The 14,164-nt window shown below is 48.9% G+C and overlaps 1 protein-coding gene across 1 annotated transcript; it reads right to left on the bottom strand.

Annotated features, from left to right (window-relative positions):
* Positions 1-1,332: 1,332 nt before the first annotated feature.
* LOC143147418 (uncharacterized) lies at positions 1,333-3,327 on the bottom strand. The gene is made up of 5 exons (XM_076312664.1): positions 3,323-3,327; positions 3,093-3,291; positions 2,623-2,777; positions 2,428-2,541; positions 1,333-2,335 (listed from the first exon to the last, which is right to left on the bottom strand). Exons 1-5 carry the CDS (start codon positions 3,325-3,327, stop codon positions 2,170-2,172), a joined length of 639 nt encoding a protein of 212 aa, XP_076168779.1. The 3' UTR covers positions 1,333-2,169.
* Between the last annotated feature and the right edge of the window lie 10,837 nt (positions 3,328-14,164).

The raw sequence follows: 14,164 nt of genomic DNA, 5'->3' as shown, positions 1-14,164 counted from the left end.
AACTCCCTCGCGAATCGACTGGGATCTCCGCGTCTCGCGAAATCCTTTAAAAATTGCCTTTTAAAATTGAATCGAATCCTCCATCGCACAACGGGCGAACGAATCGGGCAACGATGTTCGCGAATTATCCGTACTTTTACGTTTCTTCTTTTTACATAAGGTGAAAGTAGGCAAATTTCTGTAATTATTAAACGATTACTTTATTACATTCGCGCAATCGGCGTAATTATCGTTTCGTATTGCTTTCTATTTTACATTACATAAAGATCGGATCGATCTGTGAACTTATCGCGCGATAATTTGTACAACCACGGTCGATACGACTGTTCGACGAACAATCGTGTACGTTATTCGTACGAGCTGTTGTACCGAGCGTTCGTATTGGGTGACTGTGTAGCGGTGCGGCGCGAGCGTTGCCGCAACTCGACGTGTCGCGAGATAAATCGCCACGTCTATGACTCCTTTTAGACCGTTGCGTTGGAATGGAAAAGAATAATCCGTCTTTGTCGTTGTCTTTGTCGTCGTCTTTGTCGTCGTCTTTGTCGTCGTCTTTGTCGTCGTCGTTCTCTTCCTACTCTTTGTTTTCCTTTCTTGGTCCGTCGAGTTCGCCTCGGCGTGTCCCGGCGCGTTATCAGGATCGTGACGCGACTCGGATGGTCTTTGCGAGTGAAATGTTCCTCGCGAAGGCTTCAAGGCCGACGAGATACTACCTCCTCTCACTTTCGTACCTCTCGCGCGCGATACTCGTACCGGTCCGCCTTTCTCCTCCCTCCCTTTCGTTTCTTCTTCTTCGTCTTCTTCTTCGTTTCGTTCTTTCTTACCCACTGGCGAGCCACCAGCTCTCCTCGAATTCCCGAGTCGTTCGTTTTCATCGCGAATCGCGTTCCACCGAGCCCTGCATAGATCGTCGGGCCCGATTCGTCCACCGTGAGCGTACCGTGTACGCGAATCCTCGCCGAACGTAGCGTGGAGAGGCGTGCGTTTTTCACGCGGCGTATACGTACGTATGTAGCTACGTATTTGCGCGCACGGTGGTTGGAAATTCGAACGATCGTCGAAACACGACGCAGATGAGACGCGAGAAGGATACACGGCGACGAGGCGACAAAGTGGGACGACCAGCGTGGTAGGAACGTTTCAAAGTTTTTGGGAGTGGTAGAGCCGCCGAGCGTGCCAAAGGACGAACGAACGAACGAACGAGCGAGCGAACGAGCGAGCGAACGCGCGTTTCGTCGTCGCGAGATGTATAAAAGATGAGAATGCGAGAGTGCAGATGGAGCACGCCCTCGACATTCCAACGCGGCTTGGAATTTCTCCTGCTTACATCCTACGGTGCTGCTCCTCGCGCGTATATGCAAATACGTTCCTCCGGTTCGAGAAAAGTAATTTACGAGATAAGAATCGTTCGACGCGCAACGATTCATAGACTGGTCTAGCCAAGGTTAACGTATCGAGGACATTACCGCGAGCGAACCGGGAACGCTGAAACTTCAAATGGATACAAATCGGTGTCCCGCGGACGTTAATTGTACGGTTTCTCAATTTTACGCGCGGGGAGCGGCTCCCTGGCGACTCTCGTGTCGCTGGAGCGAACGAACGTTCAAACGGACCATGTTTCCTTTTTTTTTTGTTTTCTTTTTTTCTCTTTTTTCGCAAATTTTATTGTCGTATTAATTTACATTTGTACAACAAGTACCTCGAGAGTATTCTGTGAGCGGCAGTGCCTTCTTCTATATACACGTCGTATTTTCCAGAGAGAGAGAGAGAGAGAAAGAAAGAGAGAGAGACTTTTTTGTCGATTCGTAAGACGAACGATACTTCTACCGATCGTTGACCGTTTATCGCGAGCAACGCGATCCAAATTCGGTGCCATTTCGCGCGACTTCTGTCGGTGTCTCGATCTTCCAACGCGTATCGTTTCGGGGACAGAAGGGGAGCGAGAGACGTTCGTGACAATTACCGCGTGTTCGTCATGCAAGTGGTAGAAACAAATAGAGAGAGGGAGAGAGAGAGAGAGAGAGAGAGAGAGAGAGAGAGAGAGAGAAAGAAATACGCGTCGCTTCGACGAAATATCGGCGAATCGGGTATCGATCGGCGAGGGCCGCGTTCGATTTATTTATGCCGCGTGGTTAAGAGAAGCTGGGAAATTCGCGTTTCCCCGCGAACGATCTATCCTCTGCGATAGGGCTTGGGTTTCACTTGGACCTCTTCCCGTTGGGTCTCCTCGACCTCCTCCTGGATTGGTTTGCTACCCCTGGATCCTCCGAACCTGCCGCGTCCCGACGATTTCGTTTCGGTCGGAGTACTGCTTTTGGCGCGGTTGTTGGCGGCCGGTCTGCAACGGAAAAAGAAAAAAAAAAATGGCATTCCGTTGTTAATCACTCTCCGCTTGGCCATCACCGGGTTGAATTTCGATGGTTCTTTTACTTGGGTTTGGGCGTCGTCGGTTCCGTGGCGGCTTGGGTGCCCGACGATTCTCGATGGCTGGGCCCGACTTGAGCTCTTCTCCTCTTCAACGCGGCCAACAGATCCTGATTCGATCTAGGGCAAAATGTTTTCTCTTTCGCGAGTGCCGTCTACGAAGGTAAAACGATAGGAGACGCTCTCGCGAGGCGCAGTTACCTGAAAGGTCTGACCCCTCCGCGAACTTTCTTGGTCGATTCCGTGGTGGTGGTGGGAACGTCCTCTTGCTGCTCCTGATTTTCATCGAGCTCCTCCTCGGGCTCTTCTTCGTCCTCGAGCGGTTGCTCGACGGGCTTCGCTGTGGTGGATTGCGACTGCAAAGAGCGCGTTATCGTTTTTGGTAATGTCGGTGTCTCCGTAGACGATGGAAGATTTTACCCGCGGGTACGGTGATCGTTGCCGATCCTTTACGAGTCTTAGGGGCAACGATCACGCTCGTACGTCGAGTTACAGACACGGTCGCTTCGCTCGATCCCTTTTACGATTATCGTTCGAAATTGCGATACGACAAAATTCGATGCGTCGTCTACCGTGTTGTTCGCTCGGGATTAATCTACGGTGAATTTTTCTCGCGGGAACGTACGACGAACCTCGACCGTGTATCGAGAACGATGGAATTCAGGACTCACCGTTGCCGCGGCCGCCCCCGCGCCAGCTGTCGCTTTTCTCCCGACGTTCACTCGTCCTCGCGAAGACAATAGCCCTCCCAGTCTACCGGAAGCCGCTCTGGCCGGTGCCGGGGTCACCGGCGCGGCTGGTTCTTCCTCGTAATCGTACTCCTCCTCCGCCGATTTCGCCAGGGCTATCAAGCAGCCGACCGCCACCAATCTGCAACACCCGAAAACGTATTTTTTCTTACACCATACACGTATGCAATAGGTTTGTCGTTCGACAAAAACTTATCGAACGGTACTGTTCAATGTAGTACTGTTGAATGTAGTATTGTTCAATGTAGTACTGTTCAGTGGAGTACTGTTCAATGGAGTACTGTTCAATGAAGTACTGTTGAATGTAGTACTATTCAATGGAGTACTGTGCAATGTAGTACTGGTCAATGTAGTACCGTTCAATGAAGTACTGTTCAATGAAGTTCTGTTGAATGTAGTACTGTTCAATGGAGTACTGTTCAATGGAGTACTTTGCAATGTAGTACTATTCAATATAGTACTGTGCAATGTAGTACTGTTCAATATAGTACTGTTCAATGTAGTACCGTGCAATGTAGTACCGTGCAATGTAGTACTGTTCATTGTAGTTTCGTTTAATGTATTGGATTGTTCGGAAAGTGATTTCGTTTTCCAAAATGGAGAATACATCATTTAATAAATTATTTATACACTCTAAATTTTCACCGAAAAAAACGAAACGACTTTCCGAACAACCTAATAGTACTGTCCAATGTAGTACCGTTGAATAAGTTTTATCGAACGACAAAACTTATCGAGCAATCTACTACTATACTGTTCGATAAGTTTCGAGCAATCCGGTACCATACCTTTTGTCTTTCGACGAAACTTATCGAACGAGCTGGTACGCGCACATCTCGTTGCTTCGGTAGACGCGGTTTTCGTTTCGCACACAGAATCAACGAGATCGGAAAGCGAAGATTTCGAACGATAGTGAAAGGCACGGTCGTGCACGCAAAGGATCGCTGCCAGCTAGGAAACGCTTTCCTCCGTGATTAATGCCAGCGGACCGAATAATCGGCTGCAACAGGAAGTTCGCGACAGCTCGGTTTCTCGGTCGAGGCGCGAACGAGTTTGTTCCGTGAAACGATCGTGCGCGAGAAGCTGCCGAAAGTATCGTTAACGCGCCGTACGCGTACAACGCGCTCGTTTTTACATCCGTGTGTGTTTTTTTTACATATTTAGCGTAATACGCGTTCGTCCGTTAACCGTGGAACACGCGACGGATACGAGCTTCGGTACAAATTCGCGACAATGGGCTCGCGTCGCGTGCACGTGAAAAGTCGGAAGTGTCGATCTTTGTACAGGGTGCTCGTAATATCGGTTCTACTTGGACGCGACGCGACCCAGTCGTTTGTTACTTCACGGTTACGAGCCAGACACGTGGGTGATTTATTTATTTACGAGTCGTACGGCACGCGATACGAGTTCCCAAAGATACCGTTCCAGACCGTTTCGTGTTCAAAAGCAACGACAGGGACCGGTCGACCGTATCGATCGATCGATCGAACAGCCCCCAATTTATTTCTTCGGGGCTTCTTAACCCTTTGACTACGATCCAGGTCGATAGCTACGAGACTCGAGGTGCGCACGATACGCGAGATCTTCCGCACCCTGGGTTCACTTTGCGTCCAAGTTGTCCGCGGTTAAAGGGTTAAAGAGCAAAGTTCGCGTTAATAAAGCCACAGTTCCGAAGCGATTAAAGGAGAGTATACGTTGGAAAATTAGAAACATTTTCCCGGGAACTTTCGAAAATCTCGCGTTAAATACGCTTTACAGAGTTCGAGCTCGCGTCGCGAACAGAGGCCATCTACTCGTTATCTTAAACTTGGAAGAATAATATATGTTTACAAATGGACAGTCTTTTGTTTCTTTCAGAAGCTATTTAAATACAAAGCGTGTCTTCTTGGTAGTTAATTATCCGGTTTTTTACGACTTTTGGATCGTTTTACAGGCGAGCAGCTTTTCGTCGTAATAAAATATTTACGTCTAAATAAAATTATCATTTTCGTCTCGAATTGTGTTTCGATACTGCCGGATTAATTTTCGGGGACTTTATTATCGATAAAACGTTCGCGGGGATGTGAAAAACGGTTGGTTTGTTTTAAAGATCGAGAGATGCTCGAAACTTTCGCGCATCGGAGCGTATATCGAGTCGCGCGCTAACAGTGGTTGGCATTTGTTGATTCTTCGCAAATTGATCGCGTGTAACGTATTATGTAAATGCTCGGCGACGCGTACGTGTATCAATATTTGCATAAAACGAAAGTTATCGAAAAGGTAAAAGTGATTTTTTCAACGCCGTCCACTATTTCTGACATTATTTACCGACGGATAGACAGAATTGCAGACAATTTTTCAATCTTCCACACCGTAGGATTCTTTCTTGACATTTGAAAGGAACGCGCCGCGTATCCTCTTTTCTTTTCTTTTTGGAACAAATTTCTGCTTCTCGCGCGTCTGGAACGCTACACGACGCGTATCGAATTTTCGGAACGAATTCTGACAAATGCGATTCAAGCGCAAGCATCTACGAAACGAGTACAATACTCCATCGACGATTTCGATATTTCAACGTCACGATGGATCGAAGATTAGAAATCGATACTCGACGCGCAAGAACCGAAAAAAAAAACAATACACGTTTTCTCGAAACCTGGTCGTTTGATACATACGAGAGCGAATTTCGAAACGTTCCTTCAAATTGTCACGGGTCGTTTAATTACCAGCCTATTCAACGTTTCGTCGAGCTATCGCAAAGCTTACGGAACAGCATTTAGCGTTACGTTTCGTAGCTCGAAAGAAGGAGATGGGTTCGACGAGTTTCCCCTCGAACGGCAAGAATTAATGTCTCGCGCGCGTGTATGCACATCGACTCGAAAAAGACTCGTCCGTGTCACCGCAAATGCACGCGCGTAGTCGTCGCAGTGCAGCTCGGTGCATCCACTCGCGTTCTCCTCGCTACGCTATTTATGGTAATATGGACGAGTTTCTTTGTAGTCGGTGTATATACGGCGCGAACTCGCGCGCGTCATTAACTCGGAACGACGTCGATGATTTCGCGAGTTCGGACGCGGCAGAAATATTGCAATCGGTTCGAGCGTATGGCGAAACGGGCGTAATGCGCTCGAGAACCGTGCACGGGGACCAAGATAGAAAACACTTCTAACGATAGGAGGCAACGAACCGGAGTATCTCGGCGCAGGGCAAGAAATCCGTGCAATTTACCCGCTGGGATATTAGCCAGCGTGGAGCGGGAGAGAATCGTCTCCTCGACAAAAGAGATAAGCTAGAGCTCGCGAGTCGAAGCGACACGGGACAGGCGAAACTCGTTTTCGATCGAGGGAAGGTCCGCGCGCCATTGCGAGCGACCGAGTTCCCGAAATACTTGTCCCCGAAAGGAACGAATCGAGCTCGTTTCAACGCTCGCGAATGCAGCATCGTTCGTAGAACCACGTATCGGTGTACACACGCGTGACACACGCGTACGCACGCACGTACGACACACCGACCAGGATTCAATCGATCACTTTTGCAATTTAAATATTTAAATACCGAGTTGTACCGTTCAAGCCCATTAAAATATCTATTATTGGCGCGAAACGAGCGTGAAATTTTATTATTAACTTCGCGATCGATTAACGAAAGTAATCGCCCCGGGTAATCCGTTGGACCGTGAATTTAACGCATTTATGGCATACGCGGATACGATAAATGCATGATGAATGTACAAGCGTCGCGGAACAAGTAATCGCGCGAAATGAAATATTAGCGTACGCACGATAATGCGCAAAATACGCACCGTAATCGTTGATTATCGGCAAGATCGATCGGTGAACGCAAACAACGTTCGCTGTACGCGATAGTGTATTGCAACGAAAGATCACTTGGACATTTTCTTTGGCTTCTCTATCGTTGATTCATCGATTCGGTCGCAATCGAAAGTATAATTATTTCGCGATCGATGATTAATGAGTCAATCGTGTCTGGTTGTTACGTTCGCTTTGATCGTCGTTTGCGCGATGTACGTTATTAATCACGAATATTGGGTTCCTCGATAATCTTAATCGTCGATCATCGGGTCAATTACACGGTAATTGTAATCGGTGATCATTAATTGGATTACATTTTGCTCAATATCGACACGTTCTCGTAGATAAATCGGAGTACTCGCAAAAACGAACCCTCGTGTTTAAATACCGTGCGAATATCTAATTTTCAACCAAGTTTCGTATCCGTTGTTTCGCGATATCGAATCTATCGGTCTTTGGTAATCTCGTTTCGACGAGATACGGCGAGTGGAAGAAACGTTTGGAGACCACTCCGAGAAATTTCATACTAAATCGATCTTGGTAACTTTCTTCGAATTGAACTATTCGACTTTAGCTTTCGCGGGGATTGTTCGACTCGATCGTGTGATTTTGAACGGACATCGGGTTGTTCGATACCAGGGACGATTTAAATCGAAAAACGAAAGCAGTTGTCCGATATTTTTCGAGACTCAACGAGTGCAATTACTTCTCGCAGTTCGTACATAGAATATTCTCGACGATTTAACTCGTATCGCCCATTTATTTTGCGCGAATAGTTTTCGACTATTTTTCCAGACGATCGGCGTTACGCGAGTTAACGTACTCCGAATTGAACTCGATGGATCCTCGACACGGTGTGTAAACAACAGACTCGATCTTAACGTTTACGAGTGCACTCGAGGACCACTCGTAGCCGTCACATTTACATACACTCTTGTACGCTCAAGAATACAGTGGAACATCGATTATCGGAAATAACAAAGAGACGAAACAGCCGCTACACGTGTTAACGGAAAACTGATTCTTTCTCGAAATCGAACGAGTAAGTCGGGAGTACTTGTATCGTCGCCCGATAATCGGTCTGTTCGATGATAAGATTCTTTAAGATAAACGCCTTTCCCAATTGACCTTCCACCGTTTACCACTGTACAATACACGCGTATGTGTTGTTTTGTACACGTTTCGATAAACTTTTAACCGTTAATTCTCTTCTATGTACAATAATATTTGAATCGATACAATCAGACGATACAACGTTCGTTGCGTGGATATAATAAAACGTGGAAAATTAATTTCGATTGCACGCGACGATAGATGCTTCTTTTTCTTTTTCCTCGAAGCGAGTAGCTATCGAACGGTATAGTATACGATTAAAGTCACACGTTACGATACGGTGCACCGCGTCGACGAGTGCAACCGTAAGAGTTCAAGGATCTTGTCATTTTTGACAGTGAGAAACAACGCTTGAATCATTACGGTCGCTGTTATCGCACACCGTGTCCGATATTTACTCGATGGTATTATAGAAAGTGACCGAAACGACAACAATTTGTATTTATTACGTCGACGCGACGAACATATCGACGATTCAATTTCTCACATTTCGCATTCAATTATTTTATCGCGCGTCACCGTCAATTTTTACCATTTGTTTATCGATTGCGCAATTCAAGACGTTATTATCACTGCCCTAGTTCACCGCGTAATCGCTCCCTTTTCCGGATACAAAACCAACCGCTCTTACACCGACCCTGCTACCGGATTGTGTAATTTTGCAAACAATTACTTTAATTGTGTTCATTTCTTTCGTCGCTCGGTCAGTACTTTCAAACTCTCTATCTACAAGGCTATCGTTTCTTAATATATTAATACTTGCACATTGTAAATTCCACGCGCGCGAAAATAAATAAAAGACGAGGCGTAAAATTCGTTCGCGGAATTTTTCGTTATCGGGTGGATCGAGCTCGACGATTTAACGGATTTCGATATCCAATTAGCGCGTTATTTCGAGTAACGTCGAGACCATTACCCGGGCAGATCGATTTCCTTCGAAATGTTAACCACGTTGGATCGAGAACAGGAAGAATATCCGTTGCTTCTCCGGACAAGAAAATGTCGATCGTGGAAAAACAATTTACTCGACGATCTTCGATTCGTTCGTGCACGAAGAATCACCCGATGCGATTCATCGGGCCGTGTTCGCGAATCTCGCGACTATCGCCGAACAAACGAATCGAGCGCGTGGATTTCGGTTCGGGATGGATCGAAAATGGCATCGATGGACGAAAAAAAAAAAAAAAAACAAAAAAAAAACGACGTCCATCCAGCAGGAATGGCCGACGGGAGCGATCGTGCGATCGGGGAGCGATAATTACGTGGAATCGGCAAAGCAGGCAAAGCAGGCAAAGCAGCGTGCACAGCGGACAGCCTGAGCGTTTACTCGCGCGTTTGTCGTTGTAGATCCGCGTACACCGGCTGGATTTTGACCTGTGACATTCACGTACGAAACTCACTTTCTCTGCTTGGCTCGTGCAACGCGGAGCCTACTCCCGGGATTGGCCGCGGCGATCCGTTACGACGGACGTCGTTTATACGTACACGGATACGTGACGCGGCTAACAAATGTCACGAAAACTGGCCCGCGTTTGGCCGGTACATCGCCACCGTACCGACGAAATTCGAATATTTCGTGCGTCGCGTCGTTGATATTCGTCGAATCGGTAGGTTTCCTTTGCCCCCGTTCCACGAGTCGGGGCCCTCCCCCGAGAAACGGCGCGCGGCTCACGGCGGACTCGGCTCAACGGCGGCGATTTCGAAAGCAAGTTTTCCACGTACGATCGACAAACGGTTCAGACCGTTAAAACGATTCCACGGTCAAACGGAATCGTTCGTTCTTGCTTTCTCGCGAGAATCGGGCTTTGTCGGTGGTACCCTGACGCAATTTCGCTCGGTGGGCAACCCGCGACCGCAATTTTGCGATTGTGTCACAACGTCGTCACGGTTATTCGTTTTCGTGGTTATCGAGAAAAAGCGCGTCCCGAAACGAGAGAAAGGTGGCGGGGGAGGTGTGGAAGACGGAGAGTGGGAACAGAGGAAGAAGAAGAGAGAAGAGAACGAAAGAAGAAGAAGAAGAAAAAGAAAAAAAAAAAAAAAGAAACGCTGCGCTCGTAACTTTCGATCGCTCGCGATCGCGTTCGATGGGAAGACCGCGGGTGTTTCGGTAGGCTACCGATCCTCGCGTTGCGTAAGACCGTGGCTCGTCCCGAATCGGTGGTTTTCACCCGATCGGCGTCGGTTTTTTGCGTTTCTTCTGCTCGGGCTTTCGTCCTTGCCGCGACGCGAGACGACGGCGCGGTTCCGCCGCGACAGATCACGCCGAGATGCCGTACGGAATAATGTCAAGGAAAAGCAACGGTAACCGAGAAGGCGTCGTCGCGACGTAATCAATATTTTTCATCCGAGTCGATTAATGCCAACGGGGCCCTCTCGCTCTCGCTCTCGCTCTAGCTCTGGCTCTGGCTCTGGCTCTGGCTCTGGCTCTGGCGCGCTAACTGTCGACGATCACGGGGCTGGTTAACTGTGTTTTCTAATCGATTTCCTGGTTCGAACCGGGAACGAACGGCAGTCAGCGGTAACAGCAGCAGGCAGCAACAGGCAGCGGCAGCGGCAGCAGTAGCGGCAGCAACACCAGCTTACCGTCCAGGTTTGCATAACGCGCTGCCTTTCTGCATCCTGTTATTAGACGGTCCGTTCGGCCGCGCTCGATCTTACGCTCGGTATCTCGTCGTTGGTCGCGGACCGGTAACGGAACGATCGACTTCTTCGCCCTCGAACGAAATTTCCAACGGACTTGCAACGGACACCGAATACGTACGGGCTTGTACCGCCGCTCGTAACGTTAGATAGAGTAAATACACCTTTCGATCGCGTACGAGGCCGCGACTGGCCTTGGAACGAGCGAAGCGGTCACCGACTGTACCGTAGACGGTGTATCCGTTTATCACTCGCGATCTATGGCGGGGAAAAAATCCTCCGCGCGATGGATCCGCGACGGATCTCTGCGATCCTCGACGCTACCGCCAACCTTCTCGACGACTTTCCCGTTAGACTCGTTCCGCGAGTATCGGGAGCCACGGTGGAAATATCGACGCGATTTCGTCCGGCACTGTTGCCGATACCCGATCGAACGATCCGTGAACGGAGTCGAAACATCGAGAACCAGAGTCTAAACATCGAACGATCCGAGAACCAGAGTCTAAACATCGAACGATTCGAGAACCAGAGTCTAAACATCGAACGATTCGAGAACCAGAGTTTAAACATCGAACGATCCGAGAATAGAGTCGAAACATGAAACGATCCGAGAACAGAGTCTAAACATCGAACGATCCGAGAACAGAGTCGAAACATGAAACGATCGGAGAACAGAGTCGAAATATCGACGCGAGGCGACGACGACGAGGAGGACGACGATCGAAAAGGAAAATACTCACGCGAAGAGTGCGAGCTTCATGGCGTGCGTTGAACGACCGTGGACGGGTGGGTGTCGGTAGGCTTGCGGACGGAAACCTCGTCGCGGAAGCTGCCCTTCTGCGGCTGCTGCAACGTGGAGTGGAAACGGATCGGCGGCCGACTGTTACCACGGGCGCGAACCCGCGAAGAATGAATATCGAGCGGTGTAGAAGGAACCGAAAGCACACCACTGCAATCGCGGAGGCTGTGTACTTTGGAGTGCCGAGTCGAGTTTCCCCTTCTCTCTATATATATGGCACTCTCACTCTGCCAGCAACCACCCGTGCCTGAGAACCCATCCACCTATCGTACGTGTGTGACTTTGATATATCCTTCGCGATACCCAACGTACACCACGCGATATCCGCGCCATTGTTCCCGTTCGTGGAATTCCGTTCGAGGGAATCTTCGTATCGCGTACCACCGATTCGACGACCGATCGGTCTTTCGAGACCCACCCGTGGCTCGTCTCGTTTCCCTCCGATCGGCCATTTTCTCGTTTCTTCTTTTTTTTCTTTTTCTTTTTTTTCTTTTTCTTTTTCTTTTTCTTCTCTCCCTATCCCGAGGGAAAATCGCGCGAACGAGACTGCGCGGTTCGCCTCTTCCACCACGAGTACGCGCAACTTTCCGTGAATTTCCGGCTGACGGTATCCCCGCGTGTGTTGGTACGCGCGCGCACGCGCCCACATCGTTCTACACCGTAAATGTTGCGCGATCGCGTGCCAACGGTTCCGTTAAAATCGCCGCGCGCGTTAGGTTTTAGAAAAGAGAATCCACCGGAACGTTCTCTTTTTCTCCTTTCGTTTTTTTTCCTCTTTTTTCCTTTTCTTTCTTTTTATATTTACAAACCGGCAGACCGGTGGCGAGCGACTCCTCCTTTCTCTTTCGTTTCTCCCTTTTTCTCTCTCTCTCTCTCTCTCTCTCTCTCTGACTCTTTCTCTCTTTCTCGTTCGTTCTCGCGCTCGTTCTCTCTCTCCGCCTCCGCGCGTTATTAATATTCCATAAAATTTACGACGCTGTTGGAATCCGCGAGCCGTCGCCAACACGTCTCCGCGCGGCGCCGGTTAAATCATTGACCGAATTGCCATCTTTTTCTCGGGTTGGTTCGTATCGATGGAAAATATCGTTGCTCGCGACCGGATGAATTTGGAGGCCGATCGATAACGCGCGGCCGACTGCTCGAATCGAGTCGAGCGAGCGGTTCGATCGATTCGATCACCCGGTCCCCCGAAACGCGACGCGAGAACGCACCGCTTTGGACGTGTTTTATAGTTAGATCGAGCGTAAGCGGTGAAAGTAAACGACGCGGACCTGGTACCTGGCTGTGGGCAAGAATGCCAGCCAGGCACCCTGCAGGCCCCGGTGTTGTCCTATCCTTGCCACGGCTCGACGTCCGCGCGAAACGTAAACGACCGATCGATCCTGAAAAACGAGAAACGAGGATAAAATCCATCCTTCGACGAACCGAGCGAGGATTTCGCACACCGTCCCTCGCGACGCCCACCTTTCGTTCCGTTCCTCCTGTCCAAGCTGCGAATAATTCCCGATGAATCCAGAGACGAATATCCTAAAGAAAAATAACAAAGACGTCCTCGGTCTCGAGCGTGTCTCGTCGCGTTTCGTGTCCCCACTCTTGGGATCGTTTCGAATTTCGAAAAAACGAGACACGAAATATCCACGCAACCGTGTAAATTTCCTTCGAGGAGAACAGTGACGTCGAAACGCAAATTACAAGCAAACGTAGAGAAGCACGAGTATCTTCTTTCGAAAATATTACCGATTTCTACAACAAGAAAGAAAAGAAACGTGCGCTGTCTTTGATATTCGAGGCAAAAGGCCGTTCGAATCGATCCTTTCTACGTATCGGCGTCAATCGGCAATCGACGGACGCGTCCGAGGTAGAATCTCCTTGAACGGTCGTTTTTAAATACACCGCGGATCCAGGACGAGAGGCAATAATTTTCGAGCACCAGCGGCGTGGAATGCGCGACTGTTTCAACGGTTTCCGATTAAAGTTTCCTCGGGATCGGTCGAACGTCGCGTTAAAAGCCGATAAATCACCAGGAGGCTAAGAAAAGCGTTTCTCGTTGGTTTTGTTCCCTAGGCGGAGCGATTATCCTTGAAATTCCGCCGCGTTGTCCGTAGAGGTAAAAGCAAACGTCGAGAAAAATAATTAAGGGAGAGAAGAATCCCGCGAGGAGATGCATATTCGGAGTCGCTCCTCGATTCGTCACGCGATGCATCGAAAACCACCTTCTTCTGTTGCGTTCTCTTTGTTCTCGGCGTTGGAACGAACCGCGGGTGAGAATTTATTGGATACCTCGAAGCCGCTTTTCTTTTCTTTTTTTTTCTTTTTTTCCGCCGATTGAGTCGACAGGATAATAACGAATAAAGCGTCGCGGATCGCGCGATCCATTCGGATCCAACGTTGGAAAAATGGAGCGCGGTCGGTCGTATCTGTGACTTGTGCAACGACCTGTACACGGCGAGCAGCTTGACCGAATCGCGATCGACGCGAGTACGTACGCGCAAATCGGTATCCAGGGCTCGAGCCGATCGAGATCGACGAAAATCGAACGGCACGGTCGCCTGCCTTCCTTCCTCGCGTTTCGCGAACGAGAGGTGGGCCTCCTTTGTTTACCGATAAAATCAATTCCAGACAGGTCGCTGTTCGAGCGTCTCTCCGAGTGG

This window comes from Ptiloglossa arizonensis, chromosome 5 (genome assembly GCF_051014685.1).
Source record: "Ptiloglossa arizonensis isolate GNS036 chromosome 5, iyPtiAriz1_principal, whole genome shotgun sequence".
Lineage (NCBI taxonomy): Eukaryota > Metazoa > Arthropoda > Insecta > Hymenoptera > Colletidae > Ptiloglossa > Ptiloglossa arizonensis.
This window is presented reverse-complemented; position numbering and strand designations above follow the sequence as displayed.

What these genes read in the sequence shown, in the direction of transcription:
- LOC143147418 (XM_076312664.1), bottom strand. An exon ending in CGGGGGCGGCCGCGGCAACG is followed by an intron (nt 2,778 to 3,092) that starts GTGAGTCCTGAA and finishes CGCTCTTTGCAG; the next exon opens with TCGCAATCCACCACAGCGAA. An exon ending in GGAGGGGTCAGACCTTTCAG is followed by an intron (nt 2,542 to 2,622) that starts GTAACTGCGCCT and finishes ATTTTGCCCTAG; the next exon opens with ATCGAATCAGGATCTGTTGG.